This window comes from Rhinolophus hipposideros (assembly GCF_964194185.1).
Source record: "Rhinolophus hipposideros genome assembly, chromosome: 20".
NCBI lineage: Eukaryota > Metazoa > Chordata > Mammalia > Chiroptera > Rhinolophidae > Rhinolophus > Rhinolophus hipposideros.
Window position 1 is genome coordinate 48,663,744 of NC_138066.1, and position 19,101 is coordinate 48,682,844.

General features: G+C 46.6%; 1 protein-coding gene across 21 annotated transcripts; it reads right to left on the reverse strand.

Moving 5' to 3' along the window:
- Positions 1-295: 295 nt before the first annotated feature.
- On the reverse strand, positions 296-12,816 carry SLC25A19 (solute carrier family 25 member 19). 21 transcript variants are annotated; one of them, XM_081027347.1, is made up of 8 exons: positions 12,720-12,816; positions 12,153-12,200; positions 9,174-9,343; positions 8,832-8,987; positions 7,316-7,486; positions 5,042-5,225; positions 4,243-4,373; positions 296-2,041 (listed from the first exon to the last, which is right to left on the reverse strand). In XM_081027347.1, the coding sequence occupies exons 3-8, from the start codon at positions 9,303-9,305 to the stop codon at positions 1,859-1,861; spliced, it is 957 nt and encodes a 318-aa protein (XP_080883473.1). In that variant the 5' UTR covers positions 9,306-9,343; positions 12,153-12,200; positions 12,720-12,816; the 3' UTR covers positions 296-1,858. The 21 variants fall into 21 exon arrangements, with proteins under 21 accessions (XP_080883473.1, XP_080883480.1, XP_080883490.1 ...); XM_081027354.1 differs by having other exon boundaries at positions 7,327-7,486; positions 12,720-12,792; XM_081027364.1 differs by having other exon boundaries at positions 11,374-12,200; positions 12,720-12,788.
- Between the last annotated feature and the right edge of the window lie 6,285 nt (positions 12,817-19,101).

Here is a 19,101-nt window from a genome sequence, read left to right on the forward strand (position 1 = left end):
CGACCAAGAGGTGTTGGAGTAACCCTGAAACTGAGCTAGCTCCTGGGTCCGTCTTTCTTGGTTAGGGCTGGAGGAGAGGCGCGGGCCCAACAGCCCAGGCAGGGTCATCCCTGGGTGGCAGGAGGACATACATTAGGGGCTGCAAAAGAACTGCCTTCTTCCTTCACTTAGACAAGAAGTGTTGAGGGTGGTTTCCTGGTGCCAAAATTCTGTTAAAAGAGCCACCAAAGTTGTCACCAGAAAATGGATGAGGAGAACTCTCAGCTTTAGCAAAAGAAACCAATGAGCGGAGAGATGAAGAAAATAAAGTTTACTTCATAGGAATTTCATAAAAAATACATTCAAGCAGCTGCCTCCCTGCAGTCCAAACCTAGGCCTTGAGCTCCAAAAAGCCTGTGGGCTTTGGAGTGCCCTTCAGCCAGTCTGGACCTTCATAGTCAGCAGCGAAGGGCAGGGAAGCTTCAGGATTCAGGTTCCCAGACATACCACAAAGCCCCAGGCCAGAGCCAAAATAGTAATGATGAGAGAAGGGCCCAGGATCTCTGGGGAAAGAGAGCCATGACCCACCAGGCCAGCTCCCAGCCGGTGTCTTCTTCCTAAGTCAGAGCACAGGCGAGAGCCAGAGCCCAGAGGTCGAAGTCCTGCGTAGAACTCGCATGCTCTTCCATCCTAGCTCCCCTGGGGAGCCAACCCCACAGGCCAAGCGCCCCTCGGGGCTGGGGAGAAGTGGATAGAGAGGGTGGGGGCTGTGTTCTGTAGTTTTTCTTCTCTCATACCCCTAACTGAAGCTTCTCCTTGTGCCTATGTGGATATCTGTTGCAGGTTCCTGTGCTCTGACAACTCCCCTGGGTACCAACTGCGCCCTCAGCAGGCTGTCTGCCCAACCCCTTCCTTCCGCCACCCCCTTCACGGGGCTGCTTCAGAGCTCTGGCTCTTCTGGGGTTATAAAACAGATACAGTGCCATGCTGAGCTGAGGAGAATGCTGAGCGGGCAGCTGATGCCAACTGGCCCAGCTGTAAGTTCCCACTCACCTGTGGGGTAAAGGAGCCATCCCAGGTAGATTGGAGAAAAGGACTGCTGTCTTTACCCACCTCCTGTCCTCCACAAAGACCCCTGCTTCCTGCGAGGCTGCTGGTGTCTACCTCCCCGAGAGCCTGGGTTGCGTCCAGTCCTGCCTCGGCACAGAAGAGCCAGAGTGGTACATCTACAGACACGGAGGTCTGAACATGGCGGGTCAGAAAGTGACCCCGGCAGCTTAGATTCCTCTCCCAGAACTAGAAGCAAAGCTGCCTGAGGGATGCAACTACTCGGAAAAGTAGGATTTAAGAAAGGCTGCGATTCCTTCCCTCGTGCTTTGTGAGCAGGGATGTGACTTGGAAGAGAAGATGGAGGAATAATGTAAGGAATGTGCTTTTAGCTTTAATGTCTATTAAATAAGGTGGTGGGAATCAGAGCCCAGGTGTGGGGACAGACCCCTGCCAAGGGCTGGGTCCCCACCCTCCCATTCAAACTGCGGCTCCCCCAGAGCCAGGAGAGCTCCTGGCGCAGAGGGCTAAAAAGTGCGGGACAGCAGCTGCTGGCAGAGGAGTAAGGGCCTGGCAGAGGAGAAAAGCTGAACTCCTTGTGACTGGAATGGCTGGGAACCCACAGACCAAGTCCTGCACTGCCCCCGCCCTGCCAGTGGCATCTAAGCTGGTGGGATAAAGGCTGCGGCCCCGCTGCCATGCTCAGGACAGCTGGCTTGGACGGATGGACCGGGCAGCACCTCTCTGTGCAACACGAGACTGTAGATCAAGTCTTACTTCTTCCAGGAGGTCGCCTCCAGTGAAACCTCAGGCCACCTTGCAGCCATCAAGGCTAGCTGTCTGCCTTCTTCATGTGGTGGAAGAGGTTACAGAAGAACTCATACCAGAAGAACACGAAGCCAGTGGACAGGGCAGCCTTCAGCAGGCTGGGGGACAGGCCCTTGAAGAAGCCCTTTGCACCTTCCTCCCGCAGCACCTGCTTGGCACAATCCATGAGGCCCTCATAGCTTCGAACCTGGGAAGAGGAAGGTTACTTTGGTTGAGGAGAGAGGTGACTACAACATGGATGTTGGCTCTATTCTTTTGTCTATACCAGGGGTGTCCAAACTGCAGCCCGCGGGCCAACTGCGGCCCATGATCCATTGTTAATTGGCCCGCAGCAAATTCCAAAGATATATTTAGTTTACTTAAATAAACTGGTGAGGCAATACGTACTTCACCTCCAGTTGAGTGGCCCGGCTGTTTGTGTATTTTACCGCATATGGTCCTTGGTGAAAACGTTGAAAAAAGTTTGGACACCTCTGGTCTACACAATGCCTGGAACATCCTAGCTCCCAATAAATACTTGCTGGATGAAGGAATGAATGAAAAAAAGAGGGAACAAATGAACCATTCTTTCTCTTCTGAGTGGGCTAATTCAGACTTAAGAGTTGAACTGCCTGGAAATCAGCACTGGACAGAGCTCCTTCCTGCCCAGTGGACTCCCATTGACTGGCTCTTGAGAACTCGGTGAGAGCTCTGGACACACTTCCCAGAGATGCCTCTGACCCTTCACCCATCCCTCCTGGGCAGTAGATCTGAATCTGGCCCTCATTAACTCTTAGCCTGACCAGTGCCACGCCTCCAGCCTGGCCTTCCCAGTTTGTTGCAAAGAACAGCTCTGCTTAAGCCTGGTTCCCTTCCAAAAGCTCCAGTAACTCCTGATGACGATGATGATGATGATGGTGACATTATATAGAACCAAGTCCAAGCTCTGCAGCCTGGTGTTCATGTGACCTCAACTTCCCTCCCCGACCTGCACTTTTCCCCCACGACCCCCCAAGGCCCTTTCCATCTCCAGCCACACTGGCCCACACTGGTCTCCGGGGGGAGCAGGGCCTCCCCCCTCTGTCCTGGGCTCTTGCCAACTCTCTCTCTCCAAATTCAAACCGTCCCTTCAGAACCAGTTGGTAAATGGAAAAAGGAGGTTATGAAACCTTGTCCACAACCCCATTTTTGTTAAAATATACACGTGAGGGGTGGCCAGTTAGCTCAGTTGGTTAGAGCATGGTGCTGATAACACCAAGGTGGCTGGTTTGATCCCCACATGGGCCGCTGTGAGCTGTGACCTTCTTAAAAAAATATATATATGTATATATATGTACATATATATACACACATATATGTATATATATACACATATACATATGTAGTTTCATTTCTTTGCATAGACTCCTACACATGAGTCTATGCAAAGAAATGCAACTACACATATATTTGCATAAACTACATTTATGCAAGGAAATGAAATTTCCTTGCATATATATACATGAGTTTATTTATGAAAAGAAATGAAACTACAGCCAAAAGTTCTGTGATTATCTCTGGGTGGGTGGTGTTGGAGTTACATGTAATTTTTAATCTTTCTTTCTAGCTTCTTGTCTGTCTTTCTGTCTTTCTTTTGTCTGATTTCTCTAAAGTCTTCTACAGAGAAACTGTATTACAACTGTAAACCCAAGTCTCTTCCTCCGAGCCAGGTGTGCTCCCTCCCTTCCTCTGCCGTCCCTCTCTTTTGACACCTGTCAGGCACCTTCCTTCATGCCTTGTCATCCCAGGTTCACAGGTTCTGGAGGGGAAAGCCCTGGAATTACCCACCCTTGCCTCAACCCCACCCACTACTGACTACCACTGTGGCCTTTCGCAAAATGAGTACTCCAGGAATGGGTAAAAATCCAATGTGTGAAAATCTAAACAGACTAAGGAATGACTATTAACATTAGAAAACTACCTACAACGGGGCTTCTCTGAATGATAAACCCTTCTACTGCATTTAAAATACAACGTTGTAGATCGAATTTAATGCACCCCTTTCCAGGAACACCTACAGCACAAAGCAAAGACCCCATGCACCAGTGTGAGTCTCCTTCTCCGTGTTCTTTGATATGTGAGAGACCTTTCTCATGTGAGTATTCTCTTCGAACGGGACGAGTATTCGTCCCAAACTGAACTCGACACTTTTTAAGAGCAGACACAGGGAATTCTCCTTTGCCTGGATCTTTCCACAGTGCCTAATATACAGAAGGCTTTGCGTGGGGCTTTCCCATGTGCTCGGGGATCCCCAGGGACAGGCTGGAGGTGAAAGCACGATGAGGGGCTAATGGGCAGGAGCTGACTCCTGTTCCTTCATGTGCCCAGTGAGGGGCAAGGATCAGAGCTGTTTGCAGGGGGACAGCTCACCTGGCCAAAGGTGACTCGGGCTTGCTCAAACCCTCTGACCTGCAGCCGCTTCTTGAAGAGGTCCAGGGGATACGTAAGGGTCTTGCTGATCACTCCAGCTCCACTGCCACAAAGCAGGTTTTTGAAGTTCCCTGAAACAGAGAAGTAGGATTGAGGGGAAAAATGAGAAATGCAATCTAGGGTAGATGACTTCAAGGTCATGAGGTCTAATGCTCCACCATAAAACAAAAACCCACAAGCATCCTTGCTCTCAGAGGAATTTAACTCAGGAGAGAGAGAGAACTAGACTCGGCTACTTTTGGCAAGAATGACAAGGGACTGCAGATTGGATAGGCTGGTAGCAGAAGGGGGAGGGGTGTGAGCCTTTGCCGGTGCTCTCCCCAGTGGAGGGAATGGGCCTCTGGCTCTGCAGTGTGACTCAGTTCAGGCCTGAGAGGGAACAGGATGCCCCGCCCCCTTCACATCCTCCCCAAAAGAAAACCAAACAAAACGCACAGCCCAAAGCAGGCAGTCTGCAAGCTGGACCTCTGACAAAAATCAAAACCATGGCCAGTAGCTGGAAATAAATGTTGATGACGCCACTGATGGGTTTGGCAAGAGCTGGAAGAAATAAGGCATCTGTAAGCAGCTGGATTCTTTTGTTTTGTTGGCTGCATTCCAGAGCCGGGTTCAGAGAACTGTGGTGTCTAAGCTTCTGACAGGAAAACTTTACTTCCTATGCTATTCAGAAAGAGACATTATAGCCTGGGAGGCGGGTGAATGGAGACCCAGGTTCCCCTGGGCGTGAGGACTGTCTCACCGTTTTTCTTTCCTTCGCCTGGTATGACCCACTCATACATGTGCTTCAAGGAGTTGTAGAAGGAGAACTGGAAGCCAGCGTAGGGGAAGATGGCGATCAAGGTAGGGTTCAAGCCTTTGTAGAAGACCAAGGGGCCTTCCGTCCGGTACATAGTGGTCACGGCGTCCCGCAGGGTTTTATACACCTGGACAGCACACGTGCAACTCGAGTGAGCGTGGCAGGCTAGTTTCAGCTCAAGAAGACAGCCCACCACATGTACTTCCCCTCGCCTCACACCAGCAGTTACCGAGAGGACAAAGAAAATGCTAGACAAAAATTCCAAGGGTGGGGTTTCCCAGTGACTCTCCTTCGAGCTATTTACATGACTGACACATCCACAGGAGTGCACGGAAGCACGTGTCCTGTGGCACAGAGGGACACCAGACGTCCACCCTCAGGTGACTGGGTATATAAATTACAGTGCACCTGTTTAAAAGCATACAGGAACATGGTGTAACTACTACAACAGGAGGAAGCAATCTGTACGACTGACAGGGATTAATTCCCCAAAGAGGTGGTAAAGGAACCCAGCAAAATGCAAAAAAGCAGGCTCCTGGAAACAAACATCCGCAGAGATTACCCACCCCCAGGGTACAGGTAAATAGTAAAGCCCCCTCTCGCCCTGGCCCCGCCCCATTTTCCTCCATGTAATTTATGATCACTCTTCCTTGTTTCCTGGGTATCCCGGGGCTTAAATGATAAAAGTAAGGAAACCTCCTGGAAAGTAGCACAGAAAGATAAAAAGAGCTGAAAATGGTAGAGAAAAGCTCAATCAGAGGATTAATCCAAGATGTCCAACTGACATGAATTCCAGAAAGAAAGAAAAGAGAAAAACAGAGGGCAGGCCATTGTGAATAAATAGTTCATGACCATTTTCCAGGAATGAAGAACAAGAGTGTCCAGACTAAAGGGTCCTGCATGTACCCATCACAGTGAATGAGAGAGACCCACACCAGTGCACATCACTGGTACATTTCTAGAATGCCAGGGATCAGGAAAGATCCTGAAAGCTCCCACATGGGGCCAGCAGATGGTTTCACATAAAGGATCAGTAATCAGAATGATTCTGGACTTTGGCAGCACGGAGAGCTACCTAGAATTCTATTCCCGAATCAGCAGTCGAGAGTAAGAGTAAAATAAAGGCATTTTCTATCAAGGCTTTTCTTGGGAAACTACACCTTAGAATGTGCTCCATCAAAATGAGGGATTAATCAAAAAGAGAAGACATGGGATCCAACAAAAGAATCTTAAGAGAACAGCTGGCAACAGTCCTAGAGTAAACAGGCTGAAGCCAGAGGGTACAGTGTACCAGACTGTCACCAGTCATCTTTCTTCATCCCAGCAGCCACCATGTTGCTGAGGTTTGTCAGTCCTCTCCATCTATAAACACCCTTCCCCTCCATCCCTCTGCTCACTTACTGGGGCCCCTCATTTCATCTCTCCTCCAAAGCTGTCCACTCCAAACCTCTATTTTCCACTGAAGTGGATCTTGCTCTTATATACAGAGCGACCTAGCTCTTATGCCCGATTGTTTTCTTCCAGACTGTTCCTAGGTGACTTTGTCCTTCTCAACCAAAAACGTCATCAGGATATCTCCTAACAAAAGGGCTCTCCTGACCCAGGTTCTCCACTCCAGGCAACACAAATGATCCTCCGCAATTATTCTTAACTGGTCCCTGGATCAAATTCTTAAGCTAAGCATCATTTCCCACCAACAATATCTTAAAGCAGAAGGGAGGCAGTAGAAAAATTATTCTTTCTTGGTTGAGCGCACATGCACACACACACACACACACACACAATACTATTCTTATGTCCAGGAAACAAAGATTATGGTGGAGAGCTCTACTTCAGGGTTTAATCCCTCACTTTCACTCAGCAAGTTGTTCCTTGAGTCTGGCTCAATTATCCCATTTCCTCCAGTGCATTCTTTGTGGAAACCAAAAACACTCTCAGAATAATACTGCTATAGGACTTCAAGTCTCCCGTTCCCAGACGCCTTCCCTGTCCAGCCACTGTACAGTTTTCTGTTCTGAATGCAACCTGGAGGTTCTGTCTCCCCGGTGGGGCTGTGAGCACGTGCTCGGTTCTGAGCACAGTTACAGGTTTCACTAACGGATGGATGATGGACTGCAAACCGCGGCCTTTCCCAGCTTTGTTCCCTCTCGGCAAAACGGCCCCAACTCCTGGGCCACCCGGAGTTCCCCGGGCCCCTTCTCTGGCTCAGCCACTCACCCTGGGCTCACCCTGAGCTGCAAAGCGGGTGCGCAGGACATCCACAGGGTGCACAGTGAGGGTGGCCATGCAGGCAGACAGGCCGCCGCACACAAAGTGCACGGAGAAGTCGCGGGGGTCGCGCACGCTGGCTCTGTGCACCAGCTTGGTCAGCATTTCAAACGACAGAAACTGCAAGAGCACGGGACACATTTATTGACAGACACCCCCCCAAATATACTACCCATGACCCAGGTGGGGCCCAGTCCTAGGGATGAGAAAATCATCTGCTTGAGCAGTGACAGAAGACAGACAAGAAACGAGATTTTGTGCAGCTCAGATGCCTTTTTATACTCTATTGGAGTTGAGCCAAATACCCAAAGGGTTAAGAAAATAGATGAGAAAAATTCTGTATCGGAAAATTCCACTCATTAATAGTTTCCTGGGCCTTGGGAAAAGATGGCCACTATCTGATTCTCGGCAGGGGACCCCTTCAGTGCGGTGGGCAGTGGCATAGTCTGAGAAACACTCTGGCCTGGAGCAAAAAGTCTGTCGGGAAAATTCCACAGATTCTATATTCTGTGGTGTTACCCCCCCCTTAGGCTCAGATCTCCCTCCAGCCAACTTAAGACGGCTCGGGGTTTGAGAGCACAAGTCATACTTATTCATCACGCTGCAGCACCTGTGTGCCAGGCGTGGAGATGGGATGGCAGGGGCACATCAACCCCCTGCACGCCTGGCCTGAGCACTTGCTGGGATGTCACAGGAAGAGTACGTAGGGACTACGCTGGTGCTAGCTGCCCAGGTGGGAATCCTGGCTCTGCCACGTTCTAGCTAGCGACTTCGGTTGGGTTAGTTACTTAAGCTCTCTCTGCCTCAGTCTTGCTGTCTGTAAAACAGGCGTGACAACAGAACCTACCTCAAAGGACTGCTGTGAGGTAATAGATGTAAAGTGCTTAAAATAGCGCCTGGCCCAAAATTAGCACTGTACAAGGGCCGGCTGTTACCACTACCACTGCTGAACAGCCAGGGGTCATACACCATGAAAGAATCTGGCACTCAGCTGAAGATGAGCGAACAAGAGTCAGGAAGCTGGATTCTAATCCTCGCCCCACCACTTACAGGCTGTGTGGCCTCTGGCGGCTCACTTAACCTCTCTGATCCACATAATACTTACCCTACCTTCCTCATAATGCTGCTGGGAAGTCCAAAGGAAGCACTGATATGAAAATGCTATTTTGAAACATGAAATGTATCACCATTTGCCAAGCCCCATTGGGGGTGCAGTGTCAAGATTGTCTCCTAAATGCAATACCGAATATTCAGTCGGTGCTAAGACGCTGGGGTGAGGGCACATGGGTAAAGACCTGTCTGTGGTACAGCTCAGTCTCTGTCTTCAATTTGTCTGGTCGGTTCCCAGTTAAGACAAATGAGAAGTGTGAGGACCGCCTCCTGCTACCCTACCCCAGGCAGTGTCCCAGTGCACCTCCACTGAGCAACTTGACCCCAGGGGCCTGGCGGTTCCCCTGCCACCTACTTGGACAGCTCCATAGCCTACGGAGAGAAGCTGGGCTGGGATGTGCCCCTTCCAGAATGCTGTTGGGCCCTCCTCCTGCAGCATCTGTCTTGCGGCCTGTAGGATCCCATGGTACTTTGCACTGGGGTCACTGGGAGACAGGCGCTCAATCTGAAGCTAGGAATCAAAATCGAAAAGGTCATCACAATAGGGACGGGGGTGGGTGAGAAGGGAAAATTTCAGAAAAGGTAACGGAGGCAACAAACTGCTTCTCCTTGACAAAATTCCAAGTTCTCAGGAACTGCTCTGGCAAGAGTGAACTTGTCCTCCAGCCCATTACATGGAAAATGGGGGAAAGGGTACCTGGAAACGAATCTTGATGACATCCAAGGGGCTGATCAGCGCCCGGGTGACAAGTCCAGACACAGACCCAGCCACTGCCACCTCGAAATTGGAGATATTCCTGCCATCTGCTTTGGGGTCATAGCCAACCATCCCTGCCTCTGGCCCATACAATGTCCATCAGCTTCAAGCTAAATGCAAGAGACACGGAGTAAACACCAGAGAATGTTCTTAGGGTCTCTGCTCACATATCACCTCCTCAGAGCAGGCCTTCCTGACCAGCCATCTGAAACAGCGCTCACGTCCCTTTCTATCCCCTTACCATGCTTTACTCTTCTCTATAGCAGTTGTATACTGGAAATTTATTCCATACATCTGTTTATCTCTCTCCCCCACTAGAATGCAAGCCCATGAAAACATGGCCTTGTTCTCATTTGTCCATCCCTGTATTTCCAGGGCCTGGAACAAAGCCCCACCATAGTAAGTGCTCATAATATTTGTTGACTGAATGAATGGACTTAGTAAGGAAATCGTTCACTTCCAGAGATCAATTGGCTTTCCAAGACACCAGCTTTATGGCAAACTCCTGCCTGGGTGAAGTCCCAGGGTGCGTAAGTGTGAGCGCAGAGCTACTCCAGCTGAGTGCTGAGGGGGGCTGTCAGACATGCAGGTTCCAGGAACTGCTCCTGGGATTCCCTAACAGGCCCACAGGATCCGAAGGAAGAGCCCAGCGAGCCCTGAGCCCTTTTGCGTCTCCCTTCCCCACCCTCTGAACACACTTCCGGCCCACCCACAACAGTGGAGCCGTGGTCAGCTATGAGATGATGCTGGCAGGCACAGCTGATGCCTGCTGACCTCCTCACCCCCACCCTGGACCACTCTCAACCAGGGGGGGCTCAGTGCTTCTCACCAGTTCCTAGAGAGGCTACTGGAGTTCCTGTCTACTCTCCTTGCCTTTGCACTCACTGTTCCCCGTGTCTGAAATACAGCCTCAGGTGCTCTTCCCAAGGCTAGCTCCTGTCATCCTCTAGGGCTCAGCCACAGAGCATCCCCTCCAGGAGATGCGCTTATGTCCTTTCTAGCATTCATAGCACTTGCTGCTGTGTGTTCTGTCCCCTCCACCCACAGGAGGGAGGTTCCCTCAGCCTTCTTACAGCCGAACCTCCAAAGCTCATCAGCACAGTGCTTGCTTGGCACGCCCAAAGGCTCTAAAAACAATTAATGAATAAATGATTAAAACCAAGTAACTTTTCGATTATAAAAGTGACACGACCTTGCAGAAAGAGAGAGGGGGAAAAACCCACCATCTTCACAGTTTTCACTTTACATATTCCTGTCTGGCTTTTCTGTACATGGTTTTTAAAACAAAATATCATCAGCATGATTCCATGTGGCTACACGATCTTCATAAACATCATTTTAAATGGCTAAATAATATTCCATTGGTTAGCTATGTCATAATTTGTTAAGCACTGTGGTTTTTAAAATATATAAATTTATTTTTTAAATGTCTAATTTCATTTTTATCTAGAGCAGGGTTTCTCAACCTCAGCACGATTGACATTCTAGAATGGAGAATTTTTTGTAGTGGGCAGCTGTCCTGTGCATTGTAGGATGTTTAGCAGCACCCCTGGTCTCTGCCCATTAGATGCCAGGAATACCACACTCCCCACAATCAAAAATGTCTCCAGATGTTCACAAATGCCCCCTGGGGTGCAAAACTGCCCCTGGTTGAGAACCACTGTTCTAGAGAAATAGTAGCCTGGGTGTGTAAAATGGCATGCATTGCACCACTGTTTGTAAAACTGGTTATGATGCAAACACTTATCCAGGTTGGGACAGATAAGGACACTATGTCACATCCATGTCATGGAATACTATGCAGCCATTAAAAAGAATGAGTCAGAGCTATATAACCCTTGAAAAGATGTCCAGATAGAGTGAAACATGAAAAAAAGCCATTTTCAGAATACTATGTCTAATATAACCTCAAAAGAAAAATAGCAAGACCTATATACGCTCTGTATAGTTGTATCATGCCTGGCGGGGAAATCTGTGACGATACACACCAACAGGTTGGGTGATTACCTTTGGGGGGAGGGTTGGCAAGACGGAAGGTAGATCTCTCCCTATATTGTTTGGATTTGTTATGGCAGCCCAAAAAAACCCCAACTGAAACTAAATATAAAGTGATTTTAGAATTAACCTAGTTCTTGAATACCTTTAGGAACAGGGGTATCAGTGCCTCCAGAGTGACAGTCTTCACCCCACCATTGATTCTTTACCTCCTCTCACCCACCCTGGAACGCTGTCCACACTTCTCCCTCAGCACCAAGTTCTCACTCTTCTGAAAGTACCCAAGTAGTGCTCCAATCCATCCTCAAAACCAACACATTTCCATGGGCCTCTAGCAGCAAAGTATTCTAAAGTAATAGTTTATTAAAAATCTAATGATAGGAACCACCCCCCACGCCAATCCCTGCTAGGAATGTGCCCGTTTCTTGGTGTCTTCTCCAGTTCCTTCAAAGGAGGAGACCGGCTTTTCCCATTCCCCTTTGTTTAATTAATTAATAAGAAGAAAAAGCTACTTCTCCCTGGGCACCTGTGAGAAGCAGTTTAAACATGGGGCAGGCGATTGAGAGGCAAAGCCTCTCTGCAGGTTCTCCAGGGGGCTGCTCAGGTCACACCAAGCAGTGTCAGTTCATTGCCAGCGGACAGAGGGAGGCATTTCTACAAATAAGCAGCTCTACATAACTGGACCTAACTCTAGACCTCACATCAAGCCTGAGTTCAAGTTCTGCCTCTCCCATGTACTTTGAACAGGTTTATTTAACCTGGGCTCAGTTTTTTCTTCTGGAAAATGGGAATGATGTCTACCCTGCCTAGCCCAGACTGCTGCCAGGATGAGGCAAGATACCACATGTGATAAGCTTTGTGAAAAATGTAAAAGTCTTATACACGTGAAAGGGCTGTTTAAACATAGTCTAATGGAGGCCTTACTTTGCTGCTCAAAATTTCCTTCTTGTACCACTAAGTCTTGATATTTACCTAAAGAGAAAACAAAAATGAAATATAATTATATGCATGATATATATAATACAGCGCCGAGAAAATGGGGGCCGCTGGTGTGAGTGGCAGGGTGAGTGGGGTGTGAGAGTTTGCCGTCGCCACCCTCTTCTCCTATTGCGGAAGTCCCCGGCGTTTGGGTTTGCAGGAGCCCAGCCGCCGTGGGCTTGAGTGCTCGTGTGCACACGTGTTCAGCTAAGGGTCTCTGCAGATGTCCCCGCATGTGGACAAAGGTGCCCAGGTGTGCCTCAAGGCATATTTATTTTTCTCCCCGAGTTCGAGAAGATGCCCGCGAGGTGGGCATCCGCGTGTATAGGGGCCCCGGCTGTGTACCGGTTTTTGCCTCCTGTGTCCCTGAAGATGCTTCTCAGGTCAAACATGACACACGTGCGTACAGTCCGGGCCCCCGGGTGAATACCTGCGGGTGTGTGCTCCCTCCGGGGACAGAGGGGGCAGGTCCCAGAGCCGACGGCTAGAAGGGCGGAGGTGGAGGTCACTCACCCAGCTCGGAGGGAGCCGCCCAGCTCCCCTTGCTCTTCACGCTCTCCCTCCTCTCGTAATCTTGACACAGCAAAACTCAACTGCTCTCGGCAGTAACTGACGGGCCCCTGAACCAGTCACCATGCAGTTTCCGACAGCACTGGACCAATGGTGGTCCAGTTATCATCCAGCCAACGCCTCCCGCAAGGTGTATATGGGTAATGTAGTCCTTCGCAACCGAGGGTGGTCCCTTGTGATGTGCAGAGCCTCCTGGGAGATGTAGTCCGGATGCAAACGGATATTACCCGATTACCCGTACGTCTGAAGGCAACCGGTCCCCAAGCCGGGCTGCGAGGTTCGGTTCGAGGTCTCCGCGCCCAGTGGCTTGTGGCACGGCTCAGCCAGCGGACGAGTGGAAGGTTAGGCAGCGCTGAATTTGACCGGCTTTCTTCAAAATCCACGTAGTCCCAGAACTGGATTACATAAACTGGAAGAAAAGGAGGGTAGCTTTGCAAAAACCTGGAGGACATAGGGGAAAGAATAGATGGATTTTTAAGACCGGGAAGACGACGGCAAAAATATAGAGGTTTTGTTTCCCCCTAGGGTTTATTATGCATAATTTCTCATTATAAAATATATAGAGACACATTACAGAAGACGTAGAAATGAAGGGGGAAATGACTCATCGTACTGCTCTCACACGAATAGTGTCACCGTTTGCAAGACTTTCTTCCCGATTTTTAAATTGCATTTTTCACACTAGTGCAATCATTTTGACGCACAATTATTTCATCCTACACAAAAGTAGAGAAAGTCGCCTAATGAAATACCGTATAGTCATTACTCAACTTCAACAGTTAACCAATTCATGGTCAATCTTGTTTCCTCTATACCTGTACCTACAGCATAATTTTGAATACCAGACATCCTATTATTTCATCAGTAAACATTTCAGAATGTATCTTTAAAAGAGAAGCATTCCCTTTTTAAAACATATCCCCCATACTATCACTGCCCCCCACCAAAATCCCAACAATTTCCTAATATCAAATATAGAATTAGCATTTACATTTTTCTTATTGGGCTATAAATAATAGCATTTTAATTTTTTAATTTTTAAAAAATTTTTAAATTTTTAATTATTTTAATTTTATTTTTTATTTATTTTTATTTATTTTTTAGCATTTTTTTTGTTTTATCTGAATTTTCAGACCATACACTGCAAATGGTTAATATATTTCTTAAATCTTTAAATCTTTGGTTTCAACATCTTCCTCTCTTTCTTGCTTGCAATTTCATTTCCTTTTCATTTTTTCCCCTTTCTCTTTATTTGTTGTTTAAGAAATTAGGTGGTTTGTCCTGCAGAGTTTTCTGTGGTCTGGATAATGCTGGTACATCCCCATGGTGTTGTTTTAACATCTTCTTCTACCCTCCTGTGTTCTCTGCATATTGGTATGTAGTCCAAACTACATAAACTCTCACACCCCTTTAGATGTGAGATTTTTTTTTACAGGACTGCTTATGTGATATCGTGTACTTCCATGAGGAGAATCATAATGCCGGCATGTCTCTCGTTTTGTGATGTTTGCAGCTATTAATGATCATTGCATTGATTAGAGGTTGTAAAATGGTGATACCATTTCAGCATTTATTATCTGGAATACCTATGACGAGGAGCTCCATCATCCCTTCATTCCCATCATTCCCATCCCTTCATCCCATCATCCCTTCATTGGCTAATTGATTACATGAGATTCATAGAAGAAATGCCTGATAGATGTGTGATTCTTTGCCTTTCACAGTTTTCCAAACAATTCATTGGTTCCCTAGTGTCTCCAAAGGTTATTGATCAATGAGGTGTATTATTATTAGCATGATGAACACATATTTTATCTATCGCTATGAACACATAGATTTAAACATATTTGTTCTCTCAATCCACTGTAGTCATTATCCTAATTGAATCTCACACTTGCCTATCTTTGGCCAGTGTGTCCTATTCAAGTCGGCACCTGTGTCCTTTTGACCAAATGACGTTTCCTTGTTTTCCGATACAACAAAATGTAGGCTTATCACAATTTTTAAAATAGCTTGATTGAGGCGTGATTGGCATACTGTTGACTACCTGCATTCCAAGTGACCGGTTTTCTGTTTTGACGTTAGTGTACATCTCCACAAAATAGTGAACATACGCGGGTACATTGATGACCCCAAACGTTTCCTCAGGCCCTTTTCCAATCCCTCCCTCTTGTCCTCTCTTCTCTCTCCCCCTTCCTCAAGCAATTTCTGATCTGCTTTCATTATGGGTTAGTTTGCATTTTATAGAATTTTGTGTAAACAGAATCACTTTTGTCTGGCTTCTTTCCCTCAGCGTAACTATCTTAAGATTTGTCCACATTGTGTGTAGCGTTAGTTGATTCCTTTCTATTGTTGAGTAGTATTCCATTGTGGGGACACAACAATTTGTTTATCCATTTACCTGTTGCTTCCAGTTTGGAAGCAACTATAGGAAGTAGCAACTAAGGAAACTGCTATACACATTCATGTATGTTTTTGTATGGATATCTGTGTTACTTTCTCTTGGTACAGACCTAGGAGTGCAATGTCTGGATCATATGGTTGGTGTATATTCAACTTTTTAAGATACTGCCAAACTGTTTTCTAAAGTGATTGTGCTATTTAACTTTCCCACCAGCAGTATGACAGCTCTAGTTCCACATCCTTGCTAAGGTCATTCATTATAAATTTAGCCGTTTTAATAGGTATGTAGTGGTATCTCACTGTGCTTTTAATTTGCATTTCCCTAATGAGTAATGTTGATAATCTTTTCATGTGCTTACTTGTTATCTGTATATCTTCTCAGTGAAGTACCTCTGCAAATCTTTTGCCCATTTTTAATTGGATTGCTTTGTTTCTTATTGTTGAGTTTTGAAAATTCTTTATATTTTCTGGACATAAGCCCCTTTTTATATATGTGGCTTGTCCTTTCACTCTTGTGTCTTTCAAAGAGCAGAAGCTCTTAATTTTAATTAAGTGCAATTTATTGATTTTTTTTTTTCTTTTATGGATCATGCATTTGGTATCATAATTAAGAATTCTGTGCCTAGCCAAAGGCCATAAAGATTTTCCTCTCATGTTTTCTAATAGAAATTTTAGTTTTAGGTTTTACATCTAGGTCTCTAATCCATTTTGGGTTAATTTTTGTGTATGGCGTGAGATATGGATTAAAGTTTTTCTCTTTTTATTTTCTTTTTTTGCATTTGGATATTTAATTGCCCCAGCACCTGGAACACTGTTTTCATTGAAAAGTCTATTCTTTTCCCACTGAATTGCCTTTTGCCCCTTTGTTGAAAATCAGTTGTTCCTATGTGCATAAAAATTTAACTTCTGCTTTTTTCACTTAACATAAGTGCTGATAAGCATTGTCCACATGGGAAAAGTGGAAAAGGTTATTAAGGTGGCCCACAGTGGGCAGAGCCTGATACAGAAATTTGACTTCCTGTCCTTGAAAGTGTCCTCTGCCGTGCCCTTCGGGGCCTACCTTTGTTCTCACACCTTCCTCTGTCTCCTTGCTTAAAGATTGCCTTATTTTCCCATGAAGCCTCAGCCGTTGTGTTATCTTCCTATTTTCCATCAGTTTTGTGGACTGACTGCTAACCTCTCTTCAGACAATCTCTTCAGCTATAGAATCTTTGGGTCAACTTTGTTCTCCTGGACCTGAAAGAATCCACATTTTAGAATAGGCCTCCCAATGGTCATTCAACAAATTAGCCAGCAGGACTTTTGGCTACAGGCTAATTGTAGAGTGAGTTAGACTCAGAGAACCAGAGACCATGAGAACTGGAAAGACTCATGGCCAGAGGCCAGGCAGGGCCCAGAGGGATTAGGTAAAGTCCCCAAGGTCGCCCAAGGTCAGATGGCAAATTGGTGGCCAAGTTGAGAGGAGGTTAGTGGCAGGTGCCAATTTTCCTGGGCTTACACTCTGGTTCTAGTTTTTGCATATTTGAAATCTGGTCATTTCATTTGAAGATAAATAATCTAAGTAAATCATATCATGTGAAAAGAGAAATAGGAAAATAACGGTTCCCGTCAGGTTGGGGAAGTGAATCCTTCTGTGACCTCATCAACATTTACCCTAAACAGACCTATTAAAAGCTCCCTTGGACTTCCCCCGCCTCCTCAGCGGGAGTAAACACCTCCTTGGCCTTTACCAAATCAAGTTGGTATTTCTCAGCTGCCTAAGCGGATCATCTTTTCCAGCAGAGGCAAACGACTCTCTAACTGTTTCAGTGAGTTGGTCAGCCCTCCCATCGGGAAGAGGTCTGAGAGCCAGGAGGTGACTTGCTGTGGCTCTCTGGCAAAGCACTGTTTCTCTGGGCTGCAGTCTCACCATCTATAAAGATGAAGGGGTTTAACCACACGGTATCCAAGCCTTGCTGTGTGTGTACCTCCACAGGTCTAAAACATATCTGCATTGTTAGTAAGCATCGCAAGGGTTCTTGATTTCAGCTGATAAAAAAGCATAACCCAGGATGTTTATTTAAAAATGCAGATTACCCCTTCCTTGCTCATCCCAATCAAGCAGGTCTGGCCTCTGGCCTGAGACTAAGCATTTGGTGTGTGGCCCACATTTGGAGAGACACTGAATTGGGGATATACATCTCAGCTGATCATTCTAGGCTGCCCTTGTCTCGTTCTCCTTTCTTATGACTCAGGATGAGATGAGGGACCTTTGTTTCCCATCATGTTTTCCCCACTAAATATTTATTGAGGGTTGTCGGCACGGCCAGACACTGTTTTAAATGCTGGGGATGTGGCAATGAACAAATCAGAACTGCTTCCCTGTTGGAGCTTTCTTTTACTTTGTAATATGTATCTAAAGCTCCTCCATATATTTTCGTGGCTTGACATTTCTTTTTAGTGCTGAGTAATAGTCCACTGTCTGGGCATTATCGGTCACAAGGCTTGTTTATTCATTCACCTACTGAAGGACATGTTGGTTGCTTCCACATTTTAGCCATTATGAATAAAGCTGCTATAAATATCTGTGTGTAGGTTTTTGTGTGGATGTTAAGTTTCCGTCATTCTTATTTCCTTATTTTTTAAACTTTAGGGACTAAAGTTGGAGAAAATCATGAAAAACCAACAACTGTTGGAGGATTCTGGAGGAAGTACTGTCAGACTGCAGGGGCCAAACATAGAGGTACTTCGTATGCAGTTCCTTTTTCCCTCCTTTCAGATTTACTCAGCAAATGACTGAAACACCAGTAAATTAAACAAGAAAAAAAAAAAAAAGGAAAGAGGATTTACTGTCCAGTAACTTTCAAGAGCTGATTTCTTACGCATTTCAACTTTCTTCTGCTGCTCTTAGCAGAGTCAAATGTCAAGGGGTTATAAGCAGTGGCAGCCTGAAGAGAAAGGCTTCTAAGTTTGCTGGAGCGGTCTCCAGGCTTCCAGCTTTCTGGTTTTCAGCATTTGGTTTTCTCGGACTGGACCAGCCACCTTTGTGGATGACAATACCTCACCCATCACCCATTTCTGAGCTTACCTGAGAAGGTGTTTCCTGCTGTGTCTGGGGGAAGGCGGCCTCCACCTGCCACGAAATGCACAGCTCTATCATGAAGGAAGGACTAGTGTGCCCCATGTCAACCACAGACGTCTTCTTCCCCCGAGACATCCTGTCCCACCAGCCTCGAGGATGCCTACTTCTGGGAACCTCAAATCTGGATGTTAATCTAATAAACAGAGTAGGCAAGAGTTCTGACAGTACACAGACCTTACACCAAGGAAGATGCAGGTGGGCAGTAAGCAAGCGAACACCATTAATCAGAAGGAAGCGCAAATTGAAACCACAACGAGATACCACCACACATTTACCAGAACTGCTAAAATTAAAAAGACTGATAACACCAAATGCTAGCAATGCCTTGGAGCAACTGGAAGTCTCTATAGTGCCTGTGGGGGTGTAAAATGGTTCAAACGTGGGAAAAGGTCAGGCAGTTTCTTCTGAAGTTAAACATCTCTACACCTATGACCCAACAATTCCATTTCTAAGTGTTTATCCAAGAGAAATGACAACGGACTTACAAAAAGATTTGAATGAGAATGTTCAGGGGCAGCCGGTTAGCTCAGCTGGTTAGAGCGCGGTGCTAGGGTAATAACACCAAGGTTACCGGCTCGATCCCCACATGGGCCACTGTGAGCTGTGCCCTCCACAACCAGACTAAAACAACTACTTGACTTGGAGCTGATGGGTCCTGGAAAAACCCACTTAAATAAATAAATAAAAGGTTGTTTTTTTTTTTTTTAAAGAATATTCATTGCAGACCAAACTGGACAGAGCTTAGATGTCCGTCTACAGAACACGATGCAGGACAGTACATCTGCACAGCGGGCTACCCTC